General features: G+C 43.9%; 1 protein-coding gene across 1 annotated transcript in view; it reads right to left on the reverse strand.

Annotated features, from left to right (window-relative positions):
• The window catches only part of LOC306923227 (anoctamin-9-like), a gene marked incomplete at its 5' end in the record, with an annotated part of 58,978 nt that overhangs the window by 7,902 nt on the left and 23,947 nt on the right, over window positions 1-27,129 (reverse strand). Inside the window, 10 exons of the mRNA XM_079501259.1 lie at window positions 1,912-2,036; window positions 3,216-3,309; window positions 3,900-4,019; window positions 4,367-4,514; window positions 9,953-10,105; window positions 15,019-15,215; window positions 15,482-15,579; window positions 22,047-22,104; window positions 23,538-23,649; window positions 23,812-23,848. Of these exons, the coding sequence (XP_079357385.1) occupies window positions 1,912-2,036; window positions 3,216-3,309; window positions 3,900-4,019; window positions 4,367-4,514; window positions 9,953-10,105; window positions 15,019-15,215; window positions 15,482-15,579; window positions 22,047-22,104; window positions 23,538-23,649; window positions 23,812-23,848 (1,142 nt within the window). The remainder of the gene's footprint in view (window positions 1-1,911; window positions 2,037-3,215; window positions 3,310-3,899; window positions 4,020-4,366; window positions 4,515-9,952; window positions 10,106-15,018; window positions 15,216-15,481; window positions 15,580-22,046; window positions 22,105-23,537; window positions 23,650-23,811; window positions 23,849-27,129) is intronic.

Here is a 27,129-nt window from a genome sequence, read left to right on the forward strand (position 1 = left end):
CACATACTGTACGTTGTGTTACTGTGACATCACATACTGTACGTTGTGTTACTGTGACATCACATACTGTACGTTGTGTTGTTACTGTGACATCACATACTGTACGTTGTGTTGTTACTGTGACATCACATACTGTACGTTATGTTGCTGTGACATCACATACTGTACGTTATGTTACTGTGACATCACATACTGTACGTTGTGTTGTTACTGTGACATCACATACTGTACGTTGTGTTGTTACTGTGACATCACATACTGTACGTTATGTTGCTGTGACATCACATACTGTACGTTATGTTACTGTGACATCACATACTGTACGTTGTGTTGTTACTGTGACATCACATACTGTACGTTGTGTTACTGTGACATCACATACTGTACGTTGTGTTACTGTGACATCACATACTGTACGTTGTGTTGTTACTGTGACATCACATACTGTACGTTGTGTTGTTACTGTGACATCACATACTGTACGTTATGTTGCTGTGACATCACATACTGTACGTTATGTTACTGTGACATCACATACTGTACGTTGTGTTACTGTGACATCACATACTGTACGTTGTGTTACTGTGACATCACATACTGTACGTTGTGTTACTGTGACATCACATACTGTACGTTATGTTACTGTGACATCACATACTGTACGTTATGTTGCTGTGACATCACATACTGTACGTTGTGTTACTGTGACATCACATACTGTACGTTGTGTTACTGTGACATCACATACTGTACGTTGTGTTACTGTGACATCACATACTGTACGTTATGGTGTTACTGTGACATCACATACTGTACGTTGTGTTACTGTGACATCACATACTGTACGTTGTGTTACTGTGACATCACATACTGTACGTTATGGTGTTACTGTGACATCACATACTGTACGTTGTGTTACTGTGACATCACATAATGTACATTATGTTACTGTGACATCACATACTGTACGTTGTGTTACTGTGACATCACATACTGTACGTTGTGTTGTTACTGTGACATCACATACTGTACGTTGTGTTACTGTGACATCACATACTGTACGTTGTGTTACTGTGACATCACATACTGTACGTTGTGTTACTGTGACATCACATACTGTACGTTGTGTTACTGTGACATCACATACTGTACGTTGTGTTACTGTGACATCACATACTGTACGTTGTGTTGTTGCTGTGACATCACATACTGTACGTTGTGTTGTTACTGTGACATCACATACTGTACGTTGTGTTGTTACTGTGACATCACATACTGTACGTTGTGTTGTTACTGTGACATCACATACTGTACGTTATGTTGTTACTGTGACATCACATACTGTACGTTGTGTTGCTGTGACATCACATACTGTACGTTGTGTTACTGTGACATCACATACTGTACGTTGTGTTACTGTGACATCACATACTGTACGTTGTGTTGTTACTGTGACATCACATACTGTACGTTGTGTTGTTACTGTGACATCACACACTGTACTGTTATCTTGTGTTTATAACACAATTATATTTTATTATTTATTATTTAATAATTGTATTATTAATGAATTAATTATAACTAAAGAGATCTTTCCTTGCGGATCACGACATCCGACACGGTCACGACACCTCGAATTTCCCGTCTTTTGTCTTCATTGTTTAATTCGCCTTTTTAATACGTTTTAAGACTTTCCATCGGACAGAGTGGGATAAGTGATGCGTTCGGATGACGTGCGCTCGGATGACGTGTGTGTGTGTGTGTGTGTGTGTGTGTGTGTGTGTGTGTGTGTGTGTGTGTGTGTGTGTGTGTGTGTGTGTGTGTGTGCGTGCGTGCGTGCGTGCGTGCGTGCGTGCGTGCGTGCGTGCGTGCGTGCGTGCGTGCGTGCGTGCGTGCGTGTGTGTGACTCACACTCCTGAGTGTGTCAGCTCCTTCTTCAGTCGCTCCAGTTTGTCTTCCAGTCGGTCGTTCTTCACGTGCAGCGGAGCGCTGGGCACGAACCACGCTGCTACGAACTTACACACCACCACGACATGCTGCACGCACACACACACACACACACACACAGACACACGCACGCACGCACGCACGCACGCACACACACGCACATGCACACAAAAGACCATGAAGATGTGAGGAATTGTGGGTCAGGTGTCAAAAACACAAGGTTTCATAGTTAACTGCGACTGTAATTATGCAAACTGTTAATACATATTTAAATGGATCAATCAATCAAGACCTCCGGTCGCAATAATAATCAATGCAATAAATGCACAGAATAGAGGGTATACACATTACATCATCATCATACCCGGAAGTTATGCGGGAAAATAATACTATCTGTCCTATCTGATTGACAGCCCATACATCCAATCAGAAAAGTCCTATCTGATTGACAGCCCATACACCCAATCAGAAAAGTCCTATCTGATTGACAGCCCATACACCCAATCAGAAAAGTCCTATCTGATTGACAGCCCATACATCCAATCAGAAAAGTCCTATCTGATTGACAGCCCATACATCCACACAGAAATCTGTTTGCATTAAACAACGTTAAACTCACTTTCTAAACCTAACCTCCCACGGGGCAGCACACCTAAACCTAACCTTAACCCATGTCTAACCAATGACTAGTCTAAACTAAGTATGCACCCCCACTTTGCCACTCAGATGAAGTTACACATCTGGAGAAAGTTAGGTCACATTCCCACCTAATACTTCGGTAGACTCGATGCGAAAGGGCGGAGAAATTAGGGTTCTTGCATATTTAATTTGCTGCGGTTTTCCTTCACACTGTCATCCGCAGCAATTGGAAACGCAGCAGGGGGGACCTTTATCAATGTGTTCCATTGATAAACTAGCCTACACGAAATCTATGGTGATACAATTATGCTCATAACGTGCATGTGTCGTGCCGTCTGGGACTGGACCCCCTGGACACCCGCCACATTGTTTGCTTAATTTCCTTTATTTACTGCGGATTGCATTCACACCTGCACCGAATCATAATCAAGTGCGATTGGAAGCGAAGCGAAACCCCCGTTTTTGCTCGGAATAGAATGCGGTTATTTGATACGCATTAGGATTCGAATGAGCCTTCACACCTGCCAAACGAAGTGCACTTTCTGACAATGCGCAGCAGGATTCGTTTTAATCGCAGCAAAGTTTTCTGGTGTGAATGTCACCTTACACATCTGGATGAAGTCACGCACCTGAAACAGGATGACGAAGGCGAAGCGGACCGCCAGAATCAGCCAGAACTGAGGCGTGAAGCTGTAGTCCTCGTTGTTCCTGTAGTCCTTATAGCTGTGGACACACAACGCATTGAATCATGGTCATTGTAGTCCTTATAGCTGTGGACACACAACACATTGAATCATGGGCATTGTAGTCCTTATAGCTGTGGACACACAACACATTGAATCATGGGCGTTGTAGTCCTTATAGCTGTGGACACACAACGCATTGAATCATGGTCATTGTAGTCCTTATAGCTGTGGACACACAACACATTGAATCATGGTCATTGTAGTCCTTATAGCTGTGGACACACAACACATTGAATCATGGTCATTGTAGTCCTTATAGCTGTGGACACACAACACATTGAATCATGGTCATTGTAGTCTGTATAGCTGTGGACACACAACACATTGAATCATGGTCATTGTAGTCCTTATAGCTGTGGACACACAACACATTGAATCATGGTCATTGTAGTCTGTATAGCTGTGGACACACAACACATTGAATCATGGTCATTGTAGTCCTTATAGCTGTGGACACACAACACATTGAATCATGGTCATTGTAGTCTTTATAGCTACAACACAACACATTGAATCAGATCTCACAGACCTGCAGTCTTTGATGTTAAAACATCAGATCTCACAGACCTGCATGAGGTGACGTTCAGACCCTCGGAGGTGATCATCTGCTGAGGCAGGAAGTCGTGGATGTTGTGGTCGTTGGAACGAGCCAATGAGAGAGTGTTGTTGATGTAGCCTGACATGCAGCTGGGACACATCAGAGACGGACGGGGGTGAAAGGGTTAATTTGGGCATTTTATTTTTAAGTTTCAGCTTGAAAACAATGCGGCTCTGAAGTTTTCTGAGCCAATCAGAGCGTCGCATCCCTTCAGGCGATGGGACGGTAGCTATGCTACACGCAGGACGCATGGAGTGGGTTTGTTTACAAGTATGTGTGTGTGTGTGCGTGTGTGCGTGTACGTGCGTGTGCGTGTGTGTGTGTGTGTGTGTGTGTGTGTGTGTACGTGCGTGTGCGTGTGTGTGCGTGTGTGTGTGTGTGTGTGTGTGTACGTGCGTGTGCGTGTGTGTGTGTGTGTGTGTGTGTGTGTACATACTGGGTGTCTGTGAGCGTGCCGTTAGCACACGGGCCGTAGCGGTATTGATACACCAGCCGTGGGATGAAGTCTGACGACCAGCCGATGATCAGCCCGTTAGCGATGACCGCTAGCACGCCGATAGCCTCCAACACACCGGTCCACACGCCTGGGAGGACGGAGTCACACACGCACGCACGCACGCACGCGCGCACACACACACACACACACACACACACACACACACACACACACACACACACACACACGCACACGCACACGCACACACACACACACACACACACGCACAGCACAGCACAATGGTATAATTGGTACAAAATGTCAGCATTCACGTAATTATTCTGATGAAGGCAAGCTCTCGTTTTTGTACAAAATAGTGGCAATGTGAGAACTTTGTCTTAGAATTGTTGGATGTGCTACCTTGAGTTAAGAGTCACGTAGTAAGGTTCTGTGACCATCCTCTAGCAAGGATGTTTTGATCATTGATTTGACCTCTATGGACCCTTTATAAAAGATTTAGCCCCCAGGTCCCTCGCAAAAATCCCGGCATTTTTTGCTAGAGGGCCAAATTCAAAATGGCGCCCGGCGCCATAGCCAAAAATGAACTTTTGATCCAGATGACCTAGAATCATGCACGAAGACACTTTTCCATACAAGTCAACCATGAGGATTCCAAATCTGATACCATTTTCATCATAAGACCTTATTTTGGCCCCAAAATTCAAGATGGCCGCCAGCCAGTAGTGTGAAAACATAACTTTTGAATAGGAAAGTAATGTATTTGGGGGTTGTAATTTTTACAGACACAAAACACATGTGTCAGAGCATTTTGTGTCACTGGTTTCTGAATCATCAGATTCAGATGACTCCACCCTCCTCCTGGCCCATAGCACTTATCCTACCCCCTTAGATAGCACTTTTTAGACTTAGATAGCATTTGAAACAGACTTATAGCATGTCATGTAGACAGCACAATAATTGCATTGTATGTAGTCATAGCACATCATAGTACATATGTATAGCATAGTATAGTATATATGTATATTTAATATGTATAGTGTCATTATATAGATATGTTCTAGTTACGTTCTTAGCTTACGCATGTTTCTTGATAAATGCATTTTATATATGTGATGTATTCCCATACTTTTGTTCTTGCCTAATGTAAGTCGCTCTGGATTAAGAGCGTCTGCTAAATGCCTAAATTGTAAATTGTAAATTGTATGTGCATCATCCTCCTCATCCTCCTCACGCTCAACTTCCTCTTCAACTTGCCCTGGTGCAGGTAGGTGTGTTGAGAGAGCAGACCGGCCGAGCAGACCACCCACCAACTCCGAACGATGTCTGAGTGGCGAGGGGTGGTGCCTCAGTGTGGGGTGGGAGTATAGTAGCCTGATTGATGTCTGAGTGGCGAGGGGTGGTGCCTCAGTGTGGGGTGGGAGTATAGTAGCCTGATTGATGTCTGAGTGGCGAGGGGTGGTGCCTCAGTGTGGGGTGGGAGTATAGTAGCCTGATTGATGTCTGAGTGGCGAGGGGTGGTGCCTCAGTGTGGGGTGGGAGTATAGTAGCCTGATTGATGTCTGATTGATGTCTGAGTGGAGAGGGGTGGTGCCTCAGTGTGGGGTGGGAGTATAGTAGCCTGATTGAGGGGTGGTGCCTCAGTGTGGGGTGGGAGTATAGTAGCCTGATTGAGGGGTGGTGCCTCAGTGTGGGGTGGGAGTATAGTAGCCTGATTGAGGGGTGGTGCCTCAGTGTGGGGTGGGAGTATAGTAGGGGTGGTGCCTCAGTGTGGGGTGGTGCCTCAGTGTGGGGTGGTGCCTCAGTGTGGGGTGGTGCCTCAGTGTGGGGTGGGAGTATAGTAGCCTGAGGGGTGGTGCCTCAGTGTGGGGTGGTGCCTCAGTGTGGGGTGGTGCCTCAGTGTGGGGTGGTGCCTCAGTGTGGGGTGGGAGTATAGTAGCCTGAGGGGTGGTGCCTCAGTGTGGGGTGGTGCCTCAGTGTGGGGTGGTGCCTCAGTGTGGGGTGGGAGTATAGTAGCCTGATTGAGGGGTGGTGCCTCAGTGTGGGGTGGTGCCTCAGTGTGGGGTGGTGCCTCAGTGTGGGGTGGTGCCTCAGTGTGGGGTGGTGCCTCAGTGTGGGGTGGTGCCTCAGTGTGGGGTGGTGCCTCAGTGTGGGGTGGGAGTAGTGGCGAGGGGTGGTGCCTCAGTGTGGGGTGGTGCCTCAGTGTGGGGTGGTGCCTCAGTGTGGGGTGGGAGTATAGTAGCCTGATTGAGGGGTGGTGCCTCAGTGTGGGGTGGGAGTATAGTAGTAGTGGCGAGGGGTGGTGCCTCAGTGTGGGGTGGGAGTATAGTAGTAGTGGCGAGGGGTGGTGCCTCAGTGTGGGGTGGTGCCTCAGTGTGGGGTGGTGCCTCAGTGTGGGGTGGTGCCTCAGTGTGGGGTGGGAGTATAGTAGCCTGATTGAGGGGTGGTGCCTCAGTGTGGGGTGGTGCCTCAGTGTGGGGTGGGAGTATAGTAGCCTGAGGGGTGGTGCCTCAGTGTGGGGTGGTGCCTCAGTGTGGGGTGGTGCCTCAGTGTGGGGTGGGAGTATAGTAGCCTGATTGAGGGGTGGTGCCTCAGTGTGGGGTGGTGCCTCAGTGTGGGGTGGTGCCTCAGTGTGGGGTGGTGCCTCAGTGTGGGGTGGTGCCTCAGTGTGGGGTGGTGCCTCAGTGTGGGGTGGGAGTATAGTAGCCTGATTGAGGGGTGGTGCCTCAGTGTGGGGTGGTGCCTCAGTGTGGGGTGGTGCCTCAGTGTGGGGTGGTGCCTCAGTGTGGGGTGGTGCCTCAGTGTGGGGTGGTGCATCAGTGTGGGGTGGTGCCTCAGTGTGGGGTGGTGCCTCAGTGTGGGGTGGGAGTATAGTAGCCTGTCTGAGTGGCGAGGGGTGGTGTGGGGTGGTGCCTCAGTGTGGGGTGGTGCCTCAGTGTGGGGTGGTGCCTCAGTGTGGGGTGGTGCCTCAGTGTGGGGTGGGAGTATAGTAGCCTGATTGAGGGGTGGTGCCTCAGTGTGGGGTGGTGCCTCAGTGTGGGGTGGTGCCTCAGTGTGGGGTGGTGCCTCAGTGTGGGGTGGTGCCTCAGTGTGGGGTGGTGCCTCAGTGTGGGGTGGGAGTATAGTAGCCTGATTGAGAGGCGAGGGGTGGTGCCTCAGTGTGGGGTGGTGCCTCAGTGTGGGGTGGTGCCTCAGTGTGGGGTGGTGCCTCAGTGTGGGGTGGGAGTATAGTAGCCTGATTGTCAGACGCTGAGCCTCCAGCTCGGCATATAGTGCATCTGGAGGGAGTCGGATACATTATTTTTTCATCAGTCTTTTCCTTGGCAGCACAAGCTTCTTGTCTCCATACATCACCTGTCTGGTATATGCAAAGAACACTTGTTCTACCTCCTTCTCAAGGTCAAGGCTATCTCCACACCATGAGAGCTGCTGCTGTGCCATAGAGCTCTTTGCCACCTTGTCATACACTGATGATTTTCCTTTGCCACAGACAGCCTGCATCACAGCCTGCATAACCGGTGAAGAGGATGGTGTCAGCTTCAGACTGCTCAATGCTGTAGTCTTCCATTGGTTGTTGTTGTTGACAAGCTGATGCAATGTGCAGCTACAGTACCTCACAGACCTGGCAGAGAATGTGAATGCAGCGATTGTCTATATTATTGACAATCGCTGCATTCACATTCTCTGCCAGGTCTGTGAGGTAGCTGCATATTCATTTTTGCAACCACTTATTGTTACTGACACTACACAGTAGTGTTTTGAATGCCTTGACAGAGGGAAGGTGTCATTCAATTTCATGTACGTGTTGGTAAGATGTGCCTTACCCTGTACACGCAGGTCTCACTCAACATCTTTAGTTGAGTATATATGTTGCATCGTATGGGTCATTCACACAGATGATACAGCGAGCATCACAATGGTGGGCAAGGATGATGGACGACACTTTGTGGACATAGTCCAACCACTTGTATGGGCTGCGTTCTTGTGTCTGCCGATCTTCCGCTGCATGGAGTTGCCATCCTCCAAATCATGCCCATGTCGAGGAGAGGGACATAGGGTTCTTTGATACCTCCAAATCATGCCCATGTCGAGGAGAGGGACATAGGGTTCTTTGATACCTCCAAATCATGCCCATGTCGAGGAGAGGGACATAGGGTTCTTTGATACCTCCAAATCATGCCCATGTCGAGGAGAGGGACATACTTTAGGGTTCTTTGATATCTATAGTTTGGAGAGAGAGCTTCTGTATGAGCTTGCTCTTCTGTGTCTTCTTGTATGTTCCATAAGAGGGCCACACATTCCTCAACAACACAATGTTCCAACAACTCTGGGAGCTTGACAAGTTGACTGTGTTCAACCAGGTTGATCACTGCTTTGAGAGCGCTTCATTCCATTTCAGCAGCTCTTGCCTTGAGTTCCTCGCCGATCTTCTCTACGCATGCATGGTGGAAAATGTCAACTGTTTGCTCAAACTGACAGGTGCATGGAAAGATTTATTCTTACTGAACACTCGGTCCTGCAAGATGTTCAACTTATCCTCTCCTGCAGAACGGGCTGATTTAAAGTCCACAATGAACTCATCAGTAAGCTTTGAGCTTCAGCCTATGCCTTTTCGATCAACTATAAGATAATGTGAATATTTTAGGTAATGATTTATGTTACACTGTTGAATTGATCGAAATAAACTAAACAATCAGAGGCAGGCATGGCTTCTACTGAGTGAAGTTAGTAGAAGGAAGGCAACCTGTTCAGCAGGAAGAGCTGTCAGCATCGCCCAGAAGTCAGGCAGCCACCTCCCATTCTTATTGTTGCCGTATGCTACCATCCACGGCTGCATAGCACGCAAAGAGCTGACTCTTCCCAGTTGCAGATATGGACTGAATGCACATTTTGCATTAGCACATATGGCATGGACAGGAAGTCCCTCCAGTAGTCTGCCAGTGCACTGACCTCCAATTGGGAGAAAAGTGCTCTCCTAGCTCACTCCCCTTGTATACTCATCATCACACACTGTGTATGGAAAGGACCAAGAAAGGGCACAATGGCATGGTACTTGTCTGGGGTCTCTGCCTTGAGCAGAGTGATGAGGACGTACACATACACAGGATGATCTCCCAGTAAAATGGCAAAGGGCATGCGTTTTGTGATACTACTGCTACTGCTACTACTACTACTGCTGCTGCTGCTGCTGCTGCTCTGCTACTGCTACTGCTGCTGCTCTGCTGCTGCTGCTGCTGCTGCTGCTGCTGCTGCTCTGCTACTGCTGCTGCTGCTGCTGCTGCTGCTGCTGCTCTGCTACTGCTGCTGCTGCTGCTGCTGCTCTGCTACTGCTACTGCTGCTGCTGCTGCTCTGCTACTGCTACTGCTACTGCTGCTACTGCTACTACTACTACTGCTGCTGCTGCTGCTGCTGCTGCTGCTGCTCTGCTACTGCTACTGCTACTGCTACTACTACTACTACTACTACTGCTACTACTGCTACTACTACTACTACTACTACTACTACTACTACTACTACTGCTACTACTGCTACTACTACTACTAATAATAATAATAATAAAAACGTACCGATATCGTTGGTTTTGGCGGGAACCATCCGGCGCTCCAGCGTCACCATCTTAATGGCGTCCAATCGGATCTCGATGATGTTGTTGATGAGCGCCAGCAGGGGAGCCAATGGGAAGGCTGCGACAAAGATGGTGGTGAAGCTGAACTGGATCACTGTGTGGGAGCAACACACAATTCCATTGGCTGAGAGAGAAGGGTGGGCGTCGTCTACTAGTAGAGGTGTGCACAAATTGGCCCAAGAATACATAAGAGAACGATTAGCCTTTCTGTGTGCAGTTTGCATGTTCTCCCCGTGTCCCCTAGGGTAGGTACCCTCACATGTTCTCCTCGTGTCCCCTAGGGTAGGTAACCTCACATGTTCTCCCCGTGTCCCCTAGGGTAGGTACCCTCACATGTTCTCCCCGTGTCCCCTAGGGTAGGTACCCTCACATGTTCTCCCCGTGTCCCCTAGGGTAGGTACCCTCACATGTTCTCCCCGTGTCCCCTAGGGTAGGTACCCTCACATGTTCTCCCCGTGTCCCCTAGGGTAGGTACCCTCACATGTTCTCCCCGTGTCCCCTAGGGTAGGTACCCTCACATGTTCTCCCCGTGTCCCCTAGGGTAGGTACCCTCACATGTTCTCCCCGTGTCCCCTAGGGTAGGTACCCTCACATGTTCTCCTCGTGTCCCCTAGGGTAGGTACCATCACATGTTCTCCCCGTGTCCCCTAGGGTAGGTACCCTCACATGTTCTCCCCGTGTCCCCTAGGGTAGGTACCCTCACATGTTCTCCCCGTGTCCCCTAGGGTAGGTACCCTCACATGTTCTCCCCGTGTCCCCTAGGGTAGGTACCCTCACATGTTCTCCCCGTGTCCCCTAGGGTAGGTACCCTCACATGTTCTCCCCGTGTCCCCTAGGGTAGGTACCCTCACATGTTCTCCCCGTGTCCCCTAGGGTAGGTACCCTCACATGTTCTCCCCGTGTCCCCTAGGGTAGGTACCCTCACATGTTCTCCCCGTGTCCCCTAGGGTAGGTAACCTCACATGTTCTCCCCGTGTCCCCTAGGGTAGGTACCCTCACATGTTGTCCCCGTGTCCCCTAGGCTAGGTACCCTCACATGTTCTCCCCGTGTCCCCTAGGGTAGGTACCCCCACATGTTCTCCCCATGTCCCCTAGGGTAGTTACCCTCACATGTTCTCCCCGTGTCCCCTAGGGTAGTTACCCTCACATGTTCTCCCCGTGTCCTCTAGGGTAGGTACCCTCACATGTTCTCCCCGTGTCCCCTAGGGTAGGTACCCCCACATGTTCTCCCCGTGTCCCCTAGAGTAGGTACCCCCACATGTTCTCCCCGTGTCCCCTAGGGTAGGTACCCTCACATGTTCTCCTCGTGTCCCCTAGGGTAGGTACCCTCACATGTTCTCCCCGTGTCCCCTAGGGTAGGTACCCTCACATGTTCTCCCCTGTCCCCTAGGGTAGGTACCCCCACATGTTCTCCCCGTGTCCCCTAGGGTAGGTACCCCCACATGTTCTCCCCCTGTCCCCTAGGGTAGGTACCCTCACATGTTCTCCCCGTGTCCCCTAGGGTAGGTACCCTCACATGTTCTCCCCTGTCCCCTAGGGTAGGTACCCCCACATGTTCTCCCCGTGTCCCCTAGGGTAGGTACCCTCACATGTTCTCCTCGTGTCCCCTAGGGTAGGTACCCTCACATGTTCTCCCCGTGTCCCCTAGGGTAGGTACCCCCACATGTTCTCCTCGTGTCCCCTAGGGTAGGTACCCTCACATGTTCTCCCCCGTGTCCCCTAGGGTAGGTACCCTCACATGTTCTCCTCGTGTCCCCTAGGGTAGGTACCCTCACATGTTCTCCTCGTGTCCCCTAGGGTAGGTACCCTCACATGTTCTCCCCTTGTCCCCTAGGGTAGGTACCCCCACATGTTCTCCCCGTGTCCCCTAGGGTAGGTACCCTCACATGTTCTCCCGTGTCCCCTAGGGTAGGTACCCCCACATGTTCTCCCCGTGTCCCCTAGGGTAGGTACCCTCACATGTTCTCCCCATGTCCCCTAGGGTAGGTACCCTCACATGTTCTCCCCATGTCCCCTAGGGTAGGTACCCTCACATGTTCTCCCCGTGTCCCCTAGGGTAGGTACCCTCACATGTTCTCCTCGTGTCCCCTAGGGTAGGTACCCCCACATGTTCTCCCCGTGTCCCCTAGGGTAGGTACCCCCACATGTTCTCCCCGTGTCCCCTAGGGTAGGTACCCTCACATGTTCTCCCCGTGTCCCCTAGGGTAGGTACCCTCACATGTTCTCCCCATGTCCCCTAGGGTAGGTACCCTCACATGTTCTCCTCGTGTCCCCTAGGGTAGGTACCCTCACATGTTCTCCCCATGTCCCCTAGGGTAGGTACCATCACATGTTCTCCCCGTGTCCCCTAGGGTAGGTACCCTCACATGTTCTCCCCATGTCCCCTAGGGTAGGTACCCTCACATGTTCTCCCCGTGTCCCCTAGGGTAGGTACCCTCACATGTGCTCCCCGTGTCCCCTAGGGTAGGTACCCTCACATGTTCTCCCCATGTCCCCTAGGGTAGGTACCCTCACATGTTCTCCCCGTGTCCCCTAGGGTAGGTACCCTCACATGTTCTCCCCGTGTTCCCTAGGGTAGGTACCCTCACATGTTCTCCCCGTGTCCCCTAGGGTAGGTACCCTCACATGTTCTCCCCGTGTCCCCTAGGGTAGGTACCCTCACATGTTCTCCCCGTGTCCCCTAGGGTAGGTACCCTCACATGTTCTCCTCGTGTCCCCTAGGGTAGGTAACCTCACATGTTCTCCCCGTGTCCCCTAGGGTAGGTACCCTCACATGTTCTCCTCGTGTCCTATAGGGTAGGTACCCTCACATGTTCTCCCCGTGTCCCCTAGGGTAGGTACCCTCACATGTTCTCCCCGTGTCCCCTAGGGTAGGTACCCTCACATGTTCTCCCCGTGTCCCCTAGGATAGGTTCCCTCACATGTTATCCCCGTGTCCCCTAGGGTAGGTACCCTCACATGTTCTCCCCGTGTCCCCTAGGGTAGGTACCCTCACATGTTCTCCCCGTGTCCCCTAGGATAGGTTCCCTCACATGTTCTCCCCGTGTCCCCTAGGGTGGCTCTCAGGTGCAAGGGGAGGTGGACTGTGGCTCGCTCAGGTACAAGGGGAGGTGGACTGTGGCTCGCTCAGGTACAAGGGGAGGTGGACTGTGGCGCTCTCAGGGACAAGGGGAGGTGGACTGTGGCTCTCTCAGGTACAAGGGGAGGTGGACTGTGGCTCTCTCAAGTACAAGGGGAGGTGGACTGTGGCTCTCTCAGGTACAAGGGGAGGTGGACTGTGGCGCTCTCAGGGTTAGGGGAGGTGGACTGTGGCGCTCTCAGGTACAAGGGGAGGTGGACTGTGGTGTTCTCAGTTACAAGGGGAGGTGGACTGTGGCGCTCTCAGGGTTAGGGGAGGTGGACCGTGGTGCTCTAAGGTACAAGGGGAGGTGGACTGTGGCTCTCTAAGGTACAAGGGGAGGTGGACTGTGGTGTTCTCAGGGTTAGGGGAGGTGGACTGTGGCTCTCTAAGGTACAAGGGGAGGTGGACTGTGGCTCTCTCAGGTACAAGGGGAGGTGGACTGTGGTGTTCTCAGGGTTAGGGGAGGTGGACTGTGGCTCTCTCAGGTACAAGGGGAGGTGGACTGTGGCTCTCTCAGGTACAAGGGGAGGTGGACTGTGGCTCTCTCAGGTACAAGGGGAGGTGGACTGTAGCGCTCTCAGGTACAAGGGGAGGTGGACTGTTGCTCTCTCAGGTACAAGGGGAGGTGGACTGTGGTGTTCTCAGGTACAAGGGGAGGTGGACCGTGGCTCTCTCAGGTACAAGGGGAGGTGGACCGTGGCTCTCTCAGGTACAAGGGGAGGTGGACTTTGGCTCTCTAAGGTACAAGGGGAGGGACTTCCCAGACATGGGGCTGTGTAGCACGAAGTCCCATCGCCCGTTGCTGCGAAACTTGGCGCTGAAGATTACAAAATGTAACTAGTGGTGTGTCCCCCCCGGTGGAATATTTAACATTTTGGCCAAAAGGTGTAGTCTAGTGTTCCCACTAAGGACAGTAGGCTTTGGCCAAAAGGTGTAGTGTAGTGTTCTCACTAAGGACAGTAGGCTTTGGCCAAAAGGTGTAGTGTAGTGTTCTCACTAAGGACAGTAGGCTTTGGCCAAAAAGTGTAGTCTAGTGTTCCCACTAAGGACAGTAGGCTTTCAACTCCACAAAACCAAGCAATCTGTGAAGTATGCGCCAGAGACTTAGTCCCCCAGTGTTAAGGAGAAGTCCTTCTAACACTAAGGACCAGAGTCGTCAGGGCGTCCATCCACAGGTTCGTCTACTTTTTATTTGCATTGTAATCTCCATAGGGAGATTTTAGATCGCCTCATATAAGAACTGTGTTTGAAAAATAAACCGATCACCCCGGCCTTTTCACTCATGGATATGAAGCATCGACTGAAGGTGGAAATGTACAAATATACCCAAAGAGTAACAAAAAAAGCGTTAGAAACGAGTGAAACAACCCAGAGACTACATTTCCGGTATAGGCGGGTGGCTGCATCTGCCCGTCGCACAACAGAAACTGAATGTTAATTACGTTTATTTTTATTTTTATTTTATTGATATTTAATGTCTTGTGGTTAGTACGAGTCGAGTCACCACCAGCTGAGCTTACGTCAACGAGGAATCTCAGGAACGCAATGTGTTGACAGCTGGGCGTGACGTATATTAGCAGCGACATTGCCTTCATATGTAGTTTCAAGGCTTTTACGGCCACATTAATTCCATTTTCTCCAGAAACTGGCTGTATCAAATATGAATGGACATCATTAACGACGCACAGCCACTCCCCTGACGGAAAGGCCGGGGTGGTCGGTTTCTTTTTCAAACACAGTTCTTATATGAAGCGACCTAAAATCGCCCTATGGGGATCTCAATGCAACTAAAAAAATACATGAACCTGCTACCAGAGCTATAGTAACATAGTTTTAAGGAGAAGTCCTTAACGCTAACAGAGCTAACACACAGAGCTAATACTCACCCATCTCCAGGAACTCGTTGAACAGCGTGAAGGAGTCTACGTGGTTCAGAGTGTAGTTACTGAGCCACTCCCTCAGCTTACAGTTGTCACAGCGCTCTTCTCCGTGGCTGCCCTCTAGCTCCCCCTCATGGTAGCGATGAGCACACTTCCTCTGCAGCTTCTGGGTCCTTTTGCCCTTCAGCCAGCTGCCAAACCACCTGGTGGAGAGGACAGGAATTACACCTTTAGTTTACCCCTGTTCCCTCCCAAACCACCTGGTGGAGAGGACAGGAATTACACATTTAGTTTACCCCTGTTCCCCCCCAAACCACCTGGTGGAGAGGACATAAATTACACCTTCACTGTACCCCTGTTCCCTGCCAAACCACCTGGTGGAGAGGACAGGAATTACAGGAAGGGGGAGACTAATTGGCAAAAATAACTGGGTTATAAATAATATTAAGGTCCACGTGTTTTTACTTACGGGCCACAATACTCAAAGACGTTGCTGATGGTTTGTTTGAGAACCATGATGATCGCCATCTGGATGAACAGGTCTGTGAGGCAGCCGCTGGGGTGGCACTGAAATATATAACACAATATATATGTTATTAATACAATAACAGGTCTGTGAGGCAGCCGCTGGGGTGGCACTGAAATATATAACACAATATATATGTTGTTAAAATAACGGGTCTGTGAGGCACTGAAACATCTAATACAATAAATGACTATGATTATGATTATTATAATTGTATTATTCCTAACAGCCTCTGGGGGCACTGTGTGGACAATAATACATGCATTTCAGTGAAATCACAGACATGATAAATAAGAACGTATTCTAGATTCTAAAATAATCTACATTCATTCATTTATACTTCAACGTGATGAAGTTATAGACATTTATACTTCAACATGATGAACTTATAGATATTTATACTTCAACATGATGAAGTTATAGACATTTATACTTCAACATGATGAAGTTATAGACATTTATACTTCAACATGATGAACTTATAGATATTTATACTTCAACATGATGAACTTATAGATATTTATACTTCAACATGATGAACTTATAGAGATTTATACTTCAACATGATGAACTTATAGATATGTATACTTCAACATGATGAAGTTATAGACATTTATACTTCAACATGATGAACTTATAGACATTTATACTTCAACATGATGAAGTTATAGACATTTATACTTCAACATGATGAACTTATAGAGATTTATACTTCAACATGATGAACTTATAGATATTTATACTTCAACATGATGAAGTTATAGACATTTATACTTCAACATGATGAACTTATAGACATTTATACTTCAACATGATGAAGTTATAGACATTTATACTTCAACATGATGAACTTATAGATATTTATACTTCAACATGATGAAGTTATAGACATTTATACTTCAACATGATGAACTTATAGACATTTATACTTCAACATGATGAAGTTATAGACATTTATACTTCAACATGATGAACTTATAGATATTAATACTTCAACATGATGAACTTATAGACATTTATACTTCAACATGATGAAGTTATAGACATTTATACTTCAACATGATGAACTTATAGACATTTATACTTCAACATGATGAACTTATAGATATTTATACTTCAACATGATGAAGTTATAGACATTTATACTTCAACATGATGAAGTTATAGACATTTATACTTCAACATGATGAACTTATAGACATTTATACTTCAACATGATGAAGTTATAGACATTTATACTTCAACATGATGAACTTATAGACATTTATACTTCAACATGATGAACTTATTGACATTTATACTTCAACATGATGAACTTATAGACATTTATACTTCAACATGATGAAGTTATAGATATTTATACTTCAACATGATGAACTTATAGACATTTATACTTCAACATGATGAACTTATAGACATTTATACTTCAACATGATGAAGTTATAGATATTTATACTTCAACATGATGAACTTATAGACATTTATACTTCAACATGATGAACTTATAGACATTTATACTTCAACATTATTAACTTATAGATATTTATACTTCAACATGATGAAGTTATAGACATTTATACTTCAACATGATGAACTTATAGATATTTATACTTCAACATGATGAAGTTATAGACATTTATACTTCAACATGATGAAGTTATAGACATTTATACTTCAACATGATGAACTTATAGATATTTATACTTCAACATGATGAACTTATAGATATTTATACTTCAACATGATGAAGTTATAGACATTTATACTTCAACATGATGAACTTATAGACATTTATACTTCAACATGATGAACTTATAGACATTTATACTTCAACATGATGAAGTTATAGACATTTATACTTCAACATGATGAACTTATAGACATTTATACTTCAATATGATGAACTTATAGACATTTATACTTCAACATGATGAAGTTATAGATATTTATACTTCAACATGATGAACTTATAGACATTTATACTTCAACATGATGAACTTATAGACATTTATACTTCAACATGATGAAGTTATAGATATTTATACTTCAACATGATGAACTTATAGACATTTATACTTCAACATGATGAACTTATAGACATTTATACTTCAACATTATTAACTTATAGATATTTATACTTCAACATGATGAAGTTATAGACATTTATACTTCAACATGATGAACTTATAGATATTTATTTATACTTCAACATGATGAAGTTATAGACATTTATACTTCAACATGATGAAGTTATAGACATTTATACTTCAACATGATGAACTTATAGATATTTATACTTCAACATGATGAACTTATAGATATTTATACTTCAACATGATGAAGTTATAGACATTTATACTTCAACATGATGAACTTATAGACATTTATACTTCAACATGATGAAGTTATAGACATTTATACTTCAACATGATGAACTTATAGACATTTATACTTCAATATGATGAAGTTATAGACATTTATACTTCAACATGATGAACTTATAGATATTTATACTTCAACATGATGAACTTATAGACATTTATACTTCAACATGATGAAGTTATAGATATTTATACTTCAACATGATGAACTTATAGATATTTATACTTCAACATGATGAACTTATAGACATTTATACTTCAACATGATGAAGTTATAGACATTTTTACTTCAACATGATGAACTTATAGATATTTATACTTCAACATGATGAACTTATAGACATTTATACTTCAACTTGATGAAGTTATAGACATTTATACTTCAACATGATGAACTTATAGATATTTATACTTCAACATGATGAACTTATAGACATTTATACTTCAACATGATGAACTTATAGATATTTATACTTCAACATGATGAAGTTATAGACATTTATACTTCAACATGATGAACTTATAGATATTTATACTTCAACATGATGAAGTTATAGATATTATACTTCAACATGATGAACTTATAGACATTTATACTTCAACATGATGAACTTATAGATATTTATACTTCAACATGATGAAGTTATAGACATTTATACTTCAACATGATGAACTTATAGATATTTATACTTCAACATGATGAAGTTATAGACATTTATACTTCAACATGATGAACTTATAGATATTTATACTTCAACATGATGAAGTTATAGATATTTATACTTCAACATGATGAACTTATAGACATTTATACTTCAACATGATGAACTTATAGATATTTATACTTCAACATGATGAAGTTATAGATATTTATACTTCAACATGATGAACTTATAGAGATTTATACTTCAACATGATGAAGTTATAGATATTTATACTTCAACATGATGAACTTATAGACATTTATACTTCAACATGATGAACTTATAGACATTTATACTTCAACATTATTAACTTATAGAGATTTATACTTCAACATGATGAAGTTATAGATATTTATACTTCAACATGATGAACTTATAGACATTTATACTTCAACATGATGAACTTATAGACATTTATACTTCAACATTATTAACTTATAGATATTTATACTTCAACATGATGAAGTTATAGACATTTATACTTCAACATGATGAACTTATAGACATTTATACTTCAACATGATGAACTTATAGATATTTATACTTCAACATGATGAAGTTATAGACATTTATACTTCAACATGATGAACTTATAGACATTTATACTTCAACATGATGAACTTATAGATATTTATACTTCAACATGATGAACTTATAGACATTTATACTTCAACATGATAAAGTTATAGACATTTATACTTCAACATGATGAACTTAGAGATATTTATACTTCAACATGATTAACTTATAGACATTTATACTTCAACATGATGAACTTATAGATATTTATACTTCAACATGATGAACTTATAGACATTTATACTTCACATTTATACTTCAACATGATGAACTTATAGACATTTATACTTCAACATGATGAAGTTATAGACATTTATACTTCAACATGATGAACTTATAGACATTTATACTTCAACATGATGAACTTATAGACATTTATACTTCAACATGATGAACTTATAGACATTTATACTTCAACATGATGAAGTTATAGACATTTTTACTTCAACATGATGAACTTATAGATATTTATACTTCAACATGATGAACTTATAGACATTTATACTTCAACTTGATGAAGTTATAGACATTTATACTTCAACATGATGAACTTATAGATATTTATACTTCAACATGATGAACTTATAGACATTTATACTTCAACATGATGAACTTATAGATATTTATACTTCAACATGATGAAGTTATAGACATTTATACTTCAACATGATGAACTTATAGATATTTATACTTCAACATGATGAAGTTATAGATATTATACTTCAACATGATGAACTTATAGACATTTATACTTCAACATGATGAACTTATAGATATTTATACTTCAACATGATGAAGTTATAGACATTTATACTTCAACATGATGAACTTATAGATATTTATACTTCAACATGATGAAGTTATAGACATTTATACTTCAACATGATGAACTTATAGATATTTATACTTCAACATGATGAAGTTATAGATATTTATACTTCAACATGATGAACTTATAGACATTTATACTTCAACATGATGAACTTATAGATATTTATACTTCAACATGATGAAGTTATAGATATTTATACTTCAACATGATGAACTTATAGAGATTTATACTTCAACATGATGAAGTTATAGATATTTATACTTCAACATGATGAACTTATAGACATTTATACTTCAACATGATGAACTTATAGACATTTATACTTCAACATTATTAACTTATAGAGATTTATACTTCAACATGATGAAGTTATAGATATTTATACTTCAACATGATGAACTTATAGACATTTATACTTCAACATGATGAACTTATAGACATTTATACTTCAACATTATTAACTTATAGATATTTATACTTCAACATGATGAAGTTATAGACATTTATACTTCAACATGATGAACTTATAGACATTTATACTTCAACATGATGAACTTATAGATATTTATACTTCAACATGATGAAGTTATAGACATTTATACTTCAACATGATGAACTTATAGACATTTATACTTCAACATGATGAACTTATAGATATTTATACTTCAACATGATGAACTTATAGACATTTATACTTCAACATGATAAAGTTATAGACATTTATACTTCAACATGATGAACTTAGAGATATTTATACTTCAACATGATTAACTTATAGACATTTATACTTCAACATGATGAACTTATAGATATTTATACTTCAACATGATGAACTTATAGACATTTATACTTCACATTTATACTTCAACATGATGAACTTATAGACATTTATACTTCAACATGATGAAGTTATAGACATTTATACTTCAACATGATGAACTTATAGACATTTATACTTCAACATGATGAACTTATAGACATTTATACTTCAACATGATGAACTTATAGACATTTATACTTCAACATGATGAACTTATAGACATTTATACTTCAACATGATGAACTTATAGATATTTATACTTCAACATGATGAACTTATAGAGATTTATACTTCAACATGATGAACTTATAGAGATTTATACTTCAACATGATGAACTTATAGACATTTATACTTCAACATGATGAACTTATAGACATTTATACTTCAACATTAATAACTTATAGATATTTATACTTCAACATGATGAAGTTATAGACATTTATACTTCAACATGATGAACTTATAGATATTTATACTTCAACATGATGAAGTTATAGACATTTATACTTCAACATGATGAAGTTATAGACATTTATACTTCAACATGATGAACTTATAGATATTTATACTTCAACATGATGAAGTTATAGACATTTATACTTCAACATGATGAACTTATAGATATTTATACTTCAACATGATGAACTTATAGATATTTATACTTCAACATGATGAAGTTATAGACATTTATACTTCAACATGATGAACTTATAGACATTTATACTTCAACATGATGAACTTATAGATATTTATACTTCAACATGATGAAGTTATAAACATTTATACTTCAACATGATGAACTTATACATTTATACTTCAACATGATGAAGTTATAGACATTTATACTTCAACATGATGAACTTATAGATATTTATACTTCAACATGATGAACTTATATACATTTATACTTCAACATGATGAAGTTATAGACATTTATACTTCAACATGATGAACTTATATATATTTATACTTCAACATGATGAACTTATAGACATTTATACTTCAACATGATGAACTTATAGACATTTATACTTCAACATGATGAAGTTATAGATATTTATACTTCAACGTGATGAACTTATAGACATTTATACTTCAACATGATGAACTTATAGACATTTATACTTCAACATGATGAAGTTATAGATATTTATACTTCAACATGATGACCTTATAGATATTTACACTCACCTCTTCCAGCCTCCACTTCCCTGCAATCCTCACATAACCTCCAGGATGGCCGTTTATCCTGTCAGAATAGAGTTATAAAACGCCGCCCGCTTCAAGTGATAATCACAGTTTATCACTAGAATGCAGAGGAGCCAGCAGGTTATCTGGACCTTCTGGCTGCTATTAGGAAATGACTGCCGCCAAAGCAAAGATACTGTGAAACTGACTTATGTAGCTGTTTAAGACTGAGGTTCGGGTTAGGGTAAGATTTAGGATCAGGGTTGGTAATAGTCGGACAACGCGACCAACGGACGTCGGACGTGTCCGTGTTTCGGTTGATTTCCATTTGAATCCGCTACAAAACATCAGTTTACCCTGTCAGGTTGTATAGTTACAAACATTAAACATTTTTTTTAATTAAATATACCATAAACATGTACCAAGTTACCGTACACACATCTTTGTGTAAATGCAGGCTAGAGATCCTGACGTATAATTATTTAGCATTGCAATGCTGTCGAGTCAGAGTTGATTGGCTGATTGTGGCTACCTTCCCAGGAAGTAGATCTACTCTGCTACAGGAAGTAGATCTACTCTGCTACAGGAAGTAGATCCACTCTGCTACAGGAAGTAGATCCACTCTGCTACAGGAAGTAGATCCACTCTGCTACAGGAAGTAGATCCACTCTGCTACAGGAAGTAGATCCACTCTGCTACAGGAAGTAGATCTACTCTGCTACAGGAAGTAGATCTCCTCTGCTACATGAAGTAGATCCACTCTGCTACAGGTTGTAGATCCACTCTGCTACAGGAAGTAGATCCACTATGCTACAGGAAGTAGATCCACTCTGCTACAGGAAGTAGATCCACTCTGCTACAGGAAGTAGATCTCCTCTGCTACAGGAAGTAGATCCACTCTGCTACAGGTTGTAGATCCACTCTGCTACAGGAAGTAGATCCACTCTGCTACAGGAAGTAGATCCACTCTGCTACAGGAAGTGCACCTACCTTCCCAGGAAGAAGCCCACGTAGAAGAGGAAGTGCACCTACCTTCCCAGGAAGAAGCCCACGTAGAAGAGGAAGTGCACCTACCTTCCCAGGAAGAAGCCCACGTAGAAGAGGAAGTGCACCTACCTTCCCAGGAAGAAGCCCACGTAGAAGAGGAAGTGCACCTACCTTCCCAGGAAGAAGCCCACGTAGAAGAGGAAGTGCACCTACCTTCCCAGGAAGAAGCCCACGTAGAAGAGGAAGTGCACCTACCTTCCCAGGAAGAAGCCCACGTAGAAGAGGAAGTGCACCTACCTTCCCAGGAAGAAGCCCACGTAGAAGAGGAAGTGCACCTACCTTCCCAGGAAGAAGCCCACGTAGAAGAGGAAGTGCACCTACCTTCCCAGGAAGAAGCCCACGTAGAAGAGGAAGTGCACCTACCTTCCCAGGAAGAAGCCCACGTAGAAGAGGAAGTGCACCTACCTTCCCAGGAAGAAGCCCACGTAGAAGAGGAAGTGCACCTACCTTCCCAGGAAGAAGCCCACGTAGAAGAGGGAGGAGAAGTATGTGAAGAACTGGAAGGTGAACATCTTGAGGGTGAAACTCTTCTCCAGGTCGTCGAACGACCTGTTCTCCTCTAAGAGGGACAATAAAGTTACCTCATGTAAATTACCACGTCATTCACTCATAAAGCAAAATGCGTGCGTGCGTGCGTGCGTGCGTGCGTGCGTGCGTGCGTGCGTGCGTGCGTGCGTGCGTGCGTGCGTGTGCGTGTGTGTGCGTGTGTGTGTGTTCACACCTATGTCACACAGCTTCATGGCCACCATCCTGTTGATCTGGAACACAAACAAGGTCACAAGGTCAAGTATAAATGTCATGATGTCATCTATGATGTCATCAGTGTTGTGTATACCAGGGGTTCTCAACGTTTTTGGCCGGGGACCCCCGGAAATGCTTTGGCAATGTCTCGGGACCCCCCCCCCCCCCCCCGCCCCCTCCCGACTCCCGAAATTGACTGCTACAATAACCTTATACCATTTTGGGCGGGAACCCCTTTTGGTGTTTTGAGCATTGTTATAATTTAGCTATTGAAAAATAGCAGATCTACAAGCTCAACATTTCTTTTTTTTTTTTTAATAGGGGGACCCCCTAAAATAATTTGACGACCCCCCGAGGGGTCGCGACCCACGGGTTGAGAACCCCTGGTGTATACCATCGTTGTTCCAACTGAACTGACTGCCAGGACTCGGCAAAAATCTAACCCTTTGCAAAGACTCAGGAACTCCTGAGCACTCAAGTACATACATGTGTTCAAAGACTCAGGAACTAGCAGCACTCAAAGACTCAGGAACTAGCAGCACTCAAAGACTCAGGAACTAGCAGCACTCAAGACTCAAGACTCAGGAACTAGCAGCACTCAAGACTCAGGAACTAGCAGCACTCAAGACTCAAGACTCAGGAACTAGCAGCACTCAAGACTCAAGACTCAGGAACTAGCAGCACTCAAGACTCAAGACTCAGGAACTAGCAGCACTCAAGACTCAGGAACTAGCAGCACTCAAGACTCAAGACTCAGGAACTAGCAGCACTCAAGACTCAAGACTCAGGAACTAGCAGCACTCAAGACTCAGGAACTAGCAGCACTAAAGACTCAGGAACTAGCAGCACTCAAGACTCAAGACTCAGGAACTAGCAGCACTCAAGACTCAAGACTCAGGAACTAGCAGCACTCAAGACTCAGGAACTAGCAGCACTCAAAGACTCAGGAACTAGCAGCACTCAAAGACTCAGGAACTAGCAGCACTCAAGACTCAGGAACTAGCAGCACTCAAGACTCAGGAACTAGCAGCACTCAAGACTCAGGAACTAGCAGCACTCAAGACTCAGGAACTAGCAGCACTCAAGACTCAGGAACTAGCAGCACTCAAGACTCAGGAACTAGCAGCACTCAAGACTCAGGAACTAGCAGCACTCAAGACTCAGGAACTAGCAGCACTCAAGACTCAGGAACTAGCAGCACTCAAGACTCAGGAACTAGCAGCACTCAAGACTCAGGAACTAGCAGCACTAGTACATACAGACTCAGGAACTAGCAGCACTCAAGACTCAGGAACTAGCAGCACTCAAGACTCAGGAACTAGCAGCACTCAAGACTCAGGAACTAGCAGCACTCAAGACTCAGGAACTAGCAGCACTCAAGACTCAGGAACTAGCAGCACTCAAGACTCAGGAACTAGCAGCACTCAAGACTCAGGAACTAGCAGCACTCAAGACTCAGGAACTAGCAGCACTAGTACATACAGACTCAGGAACTAGCAGCACTAGTACATACATGTGTTCAGACTCAGGAACTAGCAGCACTAGTACATACATGTGTTCAGACTCAGGAACTAGCAGCACTAGGAACTAGCAGCACTAGGAACTAGCAGCACTAGGAACTAGCAGCACTAGTACTAGTGCTAGTACTAGTACTAGTACAGAACTAGCAGCACTAGTACATCCATGTGTTCAGCAATGTTTATGTTTGGTTTCCATTGTGTGTATAATTCAACTGCCTTGCGCGGCCGATCTACAAGCTCACAACGCGTCGCCCTGCGACGCGTTGTGAGCTTGTAGATCTGCTCTAATTCTGCAGCGCAAGCCAGCACGGCACTGCTCAGCGCAGAGGGGGACAACAGGGGGCCCCACAACGGGACGGCCGGGCGTCGCTTAACGGGAGGATGAAGAAGTGACGCCGGTTGGGAGGAGGAAGCGACGTGTGTCCGTCGGAGGCCCCCCTGGGGGGCCCCCCGGCCCCAAACCGACCGCAGCTTACTGATAGGTGAAAAATCAACTGCGACGCAATGGGCTGCAATATTAGAAATTTTTCAGGGAGAACTCTCGGGGCCTCTAGCCGTCGGGGCTCTACGCAGTTGCGTAGTTTGCGTAGCGCTAATAACCGCCCCTGCTAGTGTGGTCTCGTAAAATATAGTCCATATGGCCATAATGCTATATTTGCAATAATTAGACTAGATACATTTGGTCACTGTGCTAGTGTGATGGTTAGTGGGCTAGGAGACGGTCGGTCTAGACTCAGAGCAATCACTCAGCCTGAGTACCTTGCTTTGTTCTAACTCTTTGAGGCTTGGTGAGGTGTTGGAGACAACATTTAGCATTCTTTTGTCTCAAGAAACCTTGAAGGCACCAAATTTGTTTCTCAAGCTCTATGTAAACCTTAACCACACCCAGAGTTCAACTGTTGTTTTGTGAAAAGTATATATCATGTCATTTTGTCATGTGAAAGTCATCAGTCTTAGCTGGCTACGGTCAGTGCTGGGAGCTCCTGAGCTCCAGCTCAGGGCCCACGGCGAAGCTCTTTGTCTTTGGTTTGAATAAAATGGTCAACATGGATCTCCAGTTCACTTCTCTGCCTACGTTTCTCCATCCGATTCGATGCTTTTGACAAGGTTTTTCACTACTCTTTTAAACAGACTTATAGCTTGTTACGTAGACAGCTCTAGAATTGCACTTTATGTAGTCATAGCACTTTATAGTACACATGTATAATATATTATATAGTATAGTATGTATAGTTTACATAGATACTCCACTGTTACGTTCTTAGTCTACGCATGATTCATGATAACTACTTTTTATATATGTGATGTATGCCATGCTTTTGTTATTGCTTAATGTAAGTCGCTCTGGATTAAGAGCGTCTGCTAAATGCCTAAATTGTAAATTGTAAATTGTACTCTACAGTTTGCGTTAGAGAGTTAATTTATCTCTCTAGTTTAGTATAGTTTGTTGTTAGTTGTGTGTGAAAATACACGACATAAGTGGTGATCGAAATCCTGTGTCTTTGGTGCGTTCCAGCGCCAGGCAAAAAGGACCAGCGGGACTTTTGGATAATTCAGTCTGATTTCGGCAAGCGGTGGTTAGTTAGATTTTTCGTTCATCTACAGCGGGAAGAAGTGGTCTTCTCTTCGGCGAGGAGGGGGACGATGGCACAAGCGGTGCGCTCCGAATCTCCGATGTGGACGGCGACCTGGGTTCGGCGACGAGGCGGAGTGCAGCAGGCCTCTACGGCGCGCCGGCGGGCGACCTGCGTCTCTTCACGTCTCGGCGGGGAGCAGCG

This window comes from Electrona antarctica (assembly GCF_951216825.1).
Source record: "Electrona antarctica genome assembly, chromosome: 5".
Lineage (NCBI taxonomy): Eukaryota > Metazoa > Chordata > Actinopteri > Myctophiformes > Myctophidae > Electrona > Electrona antarctica.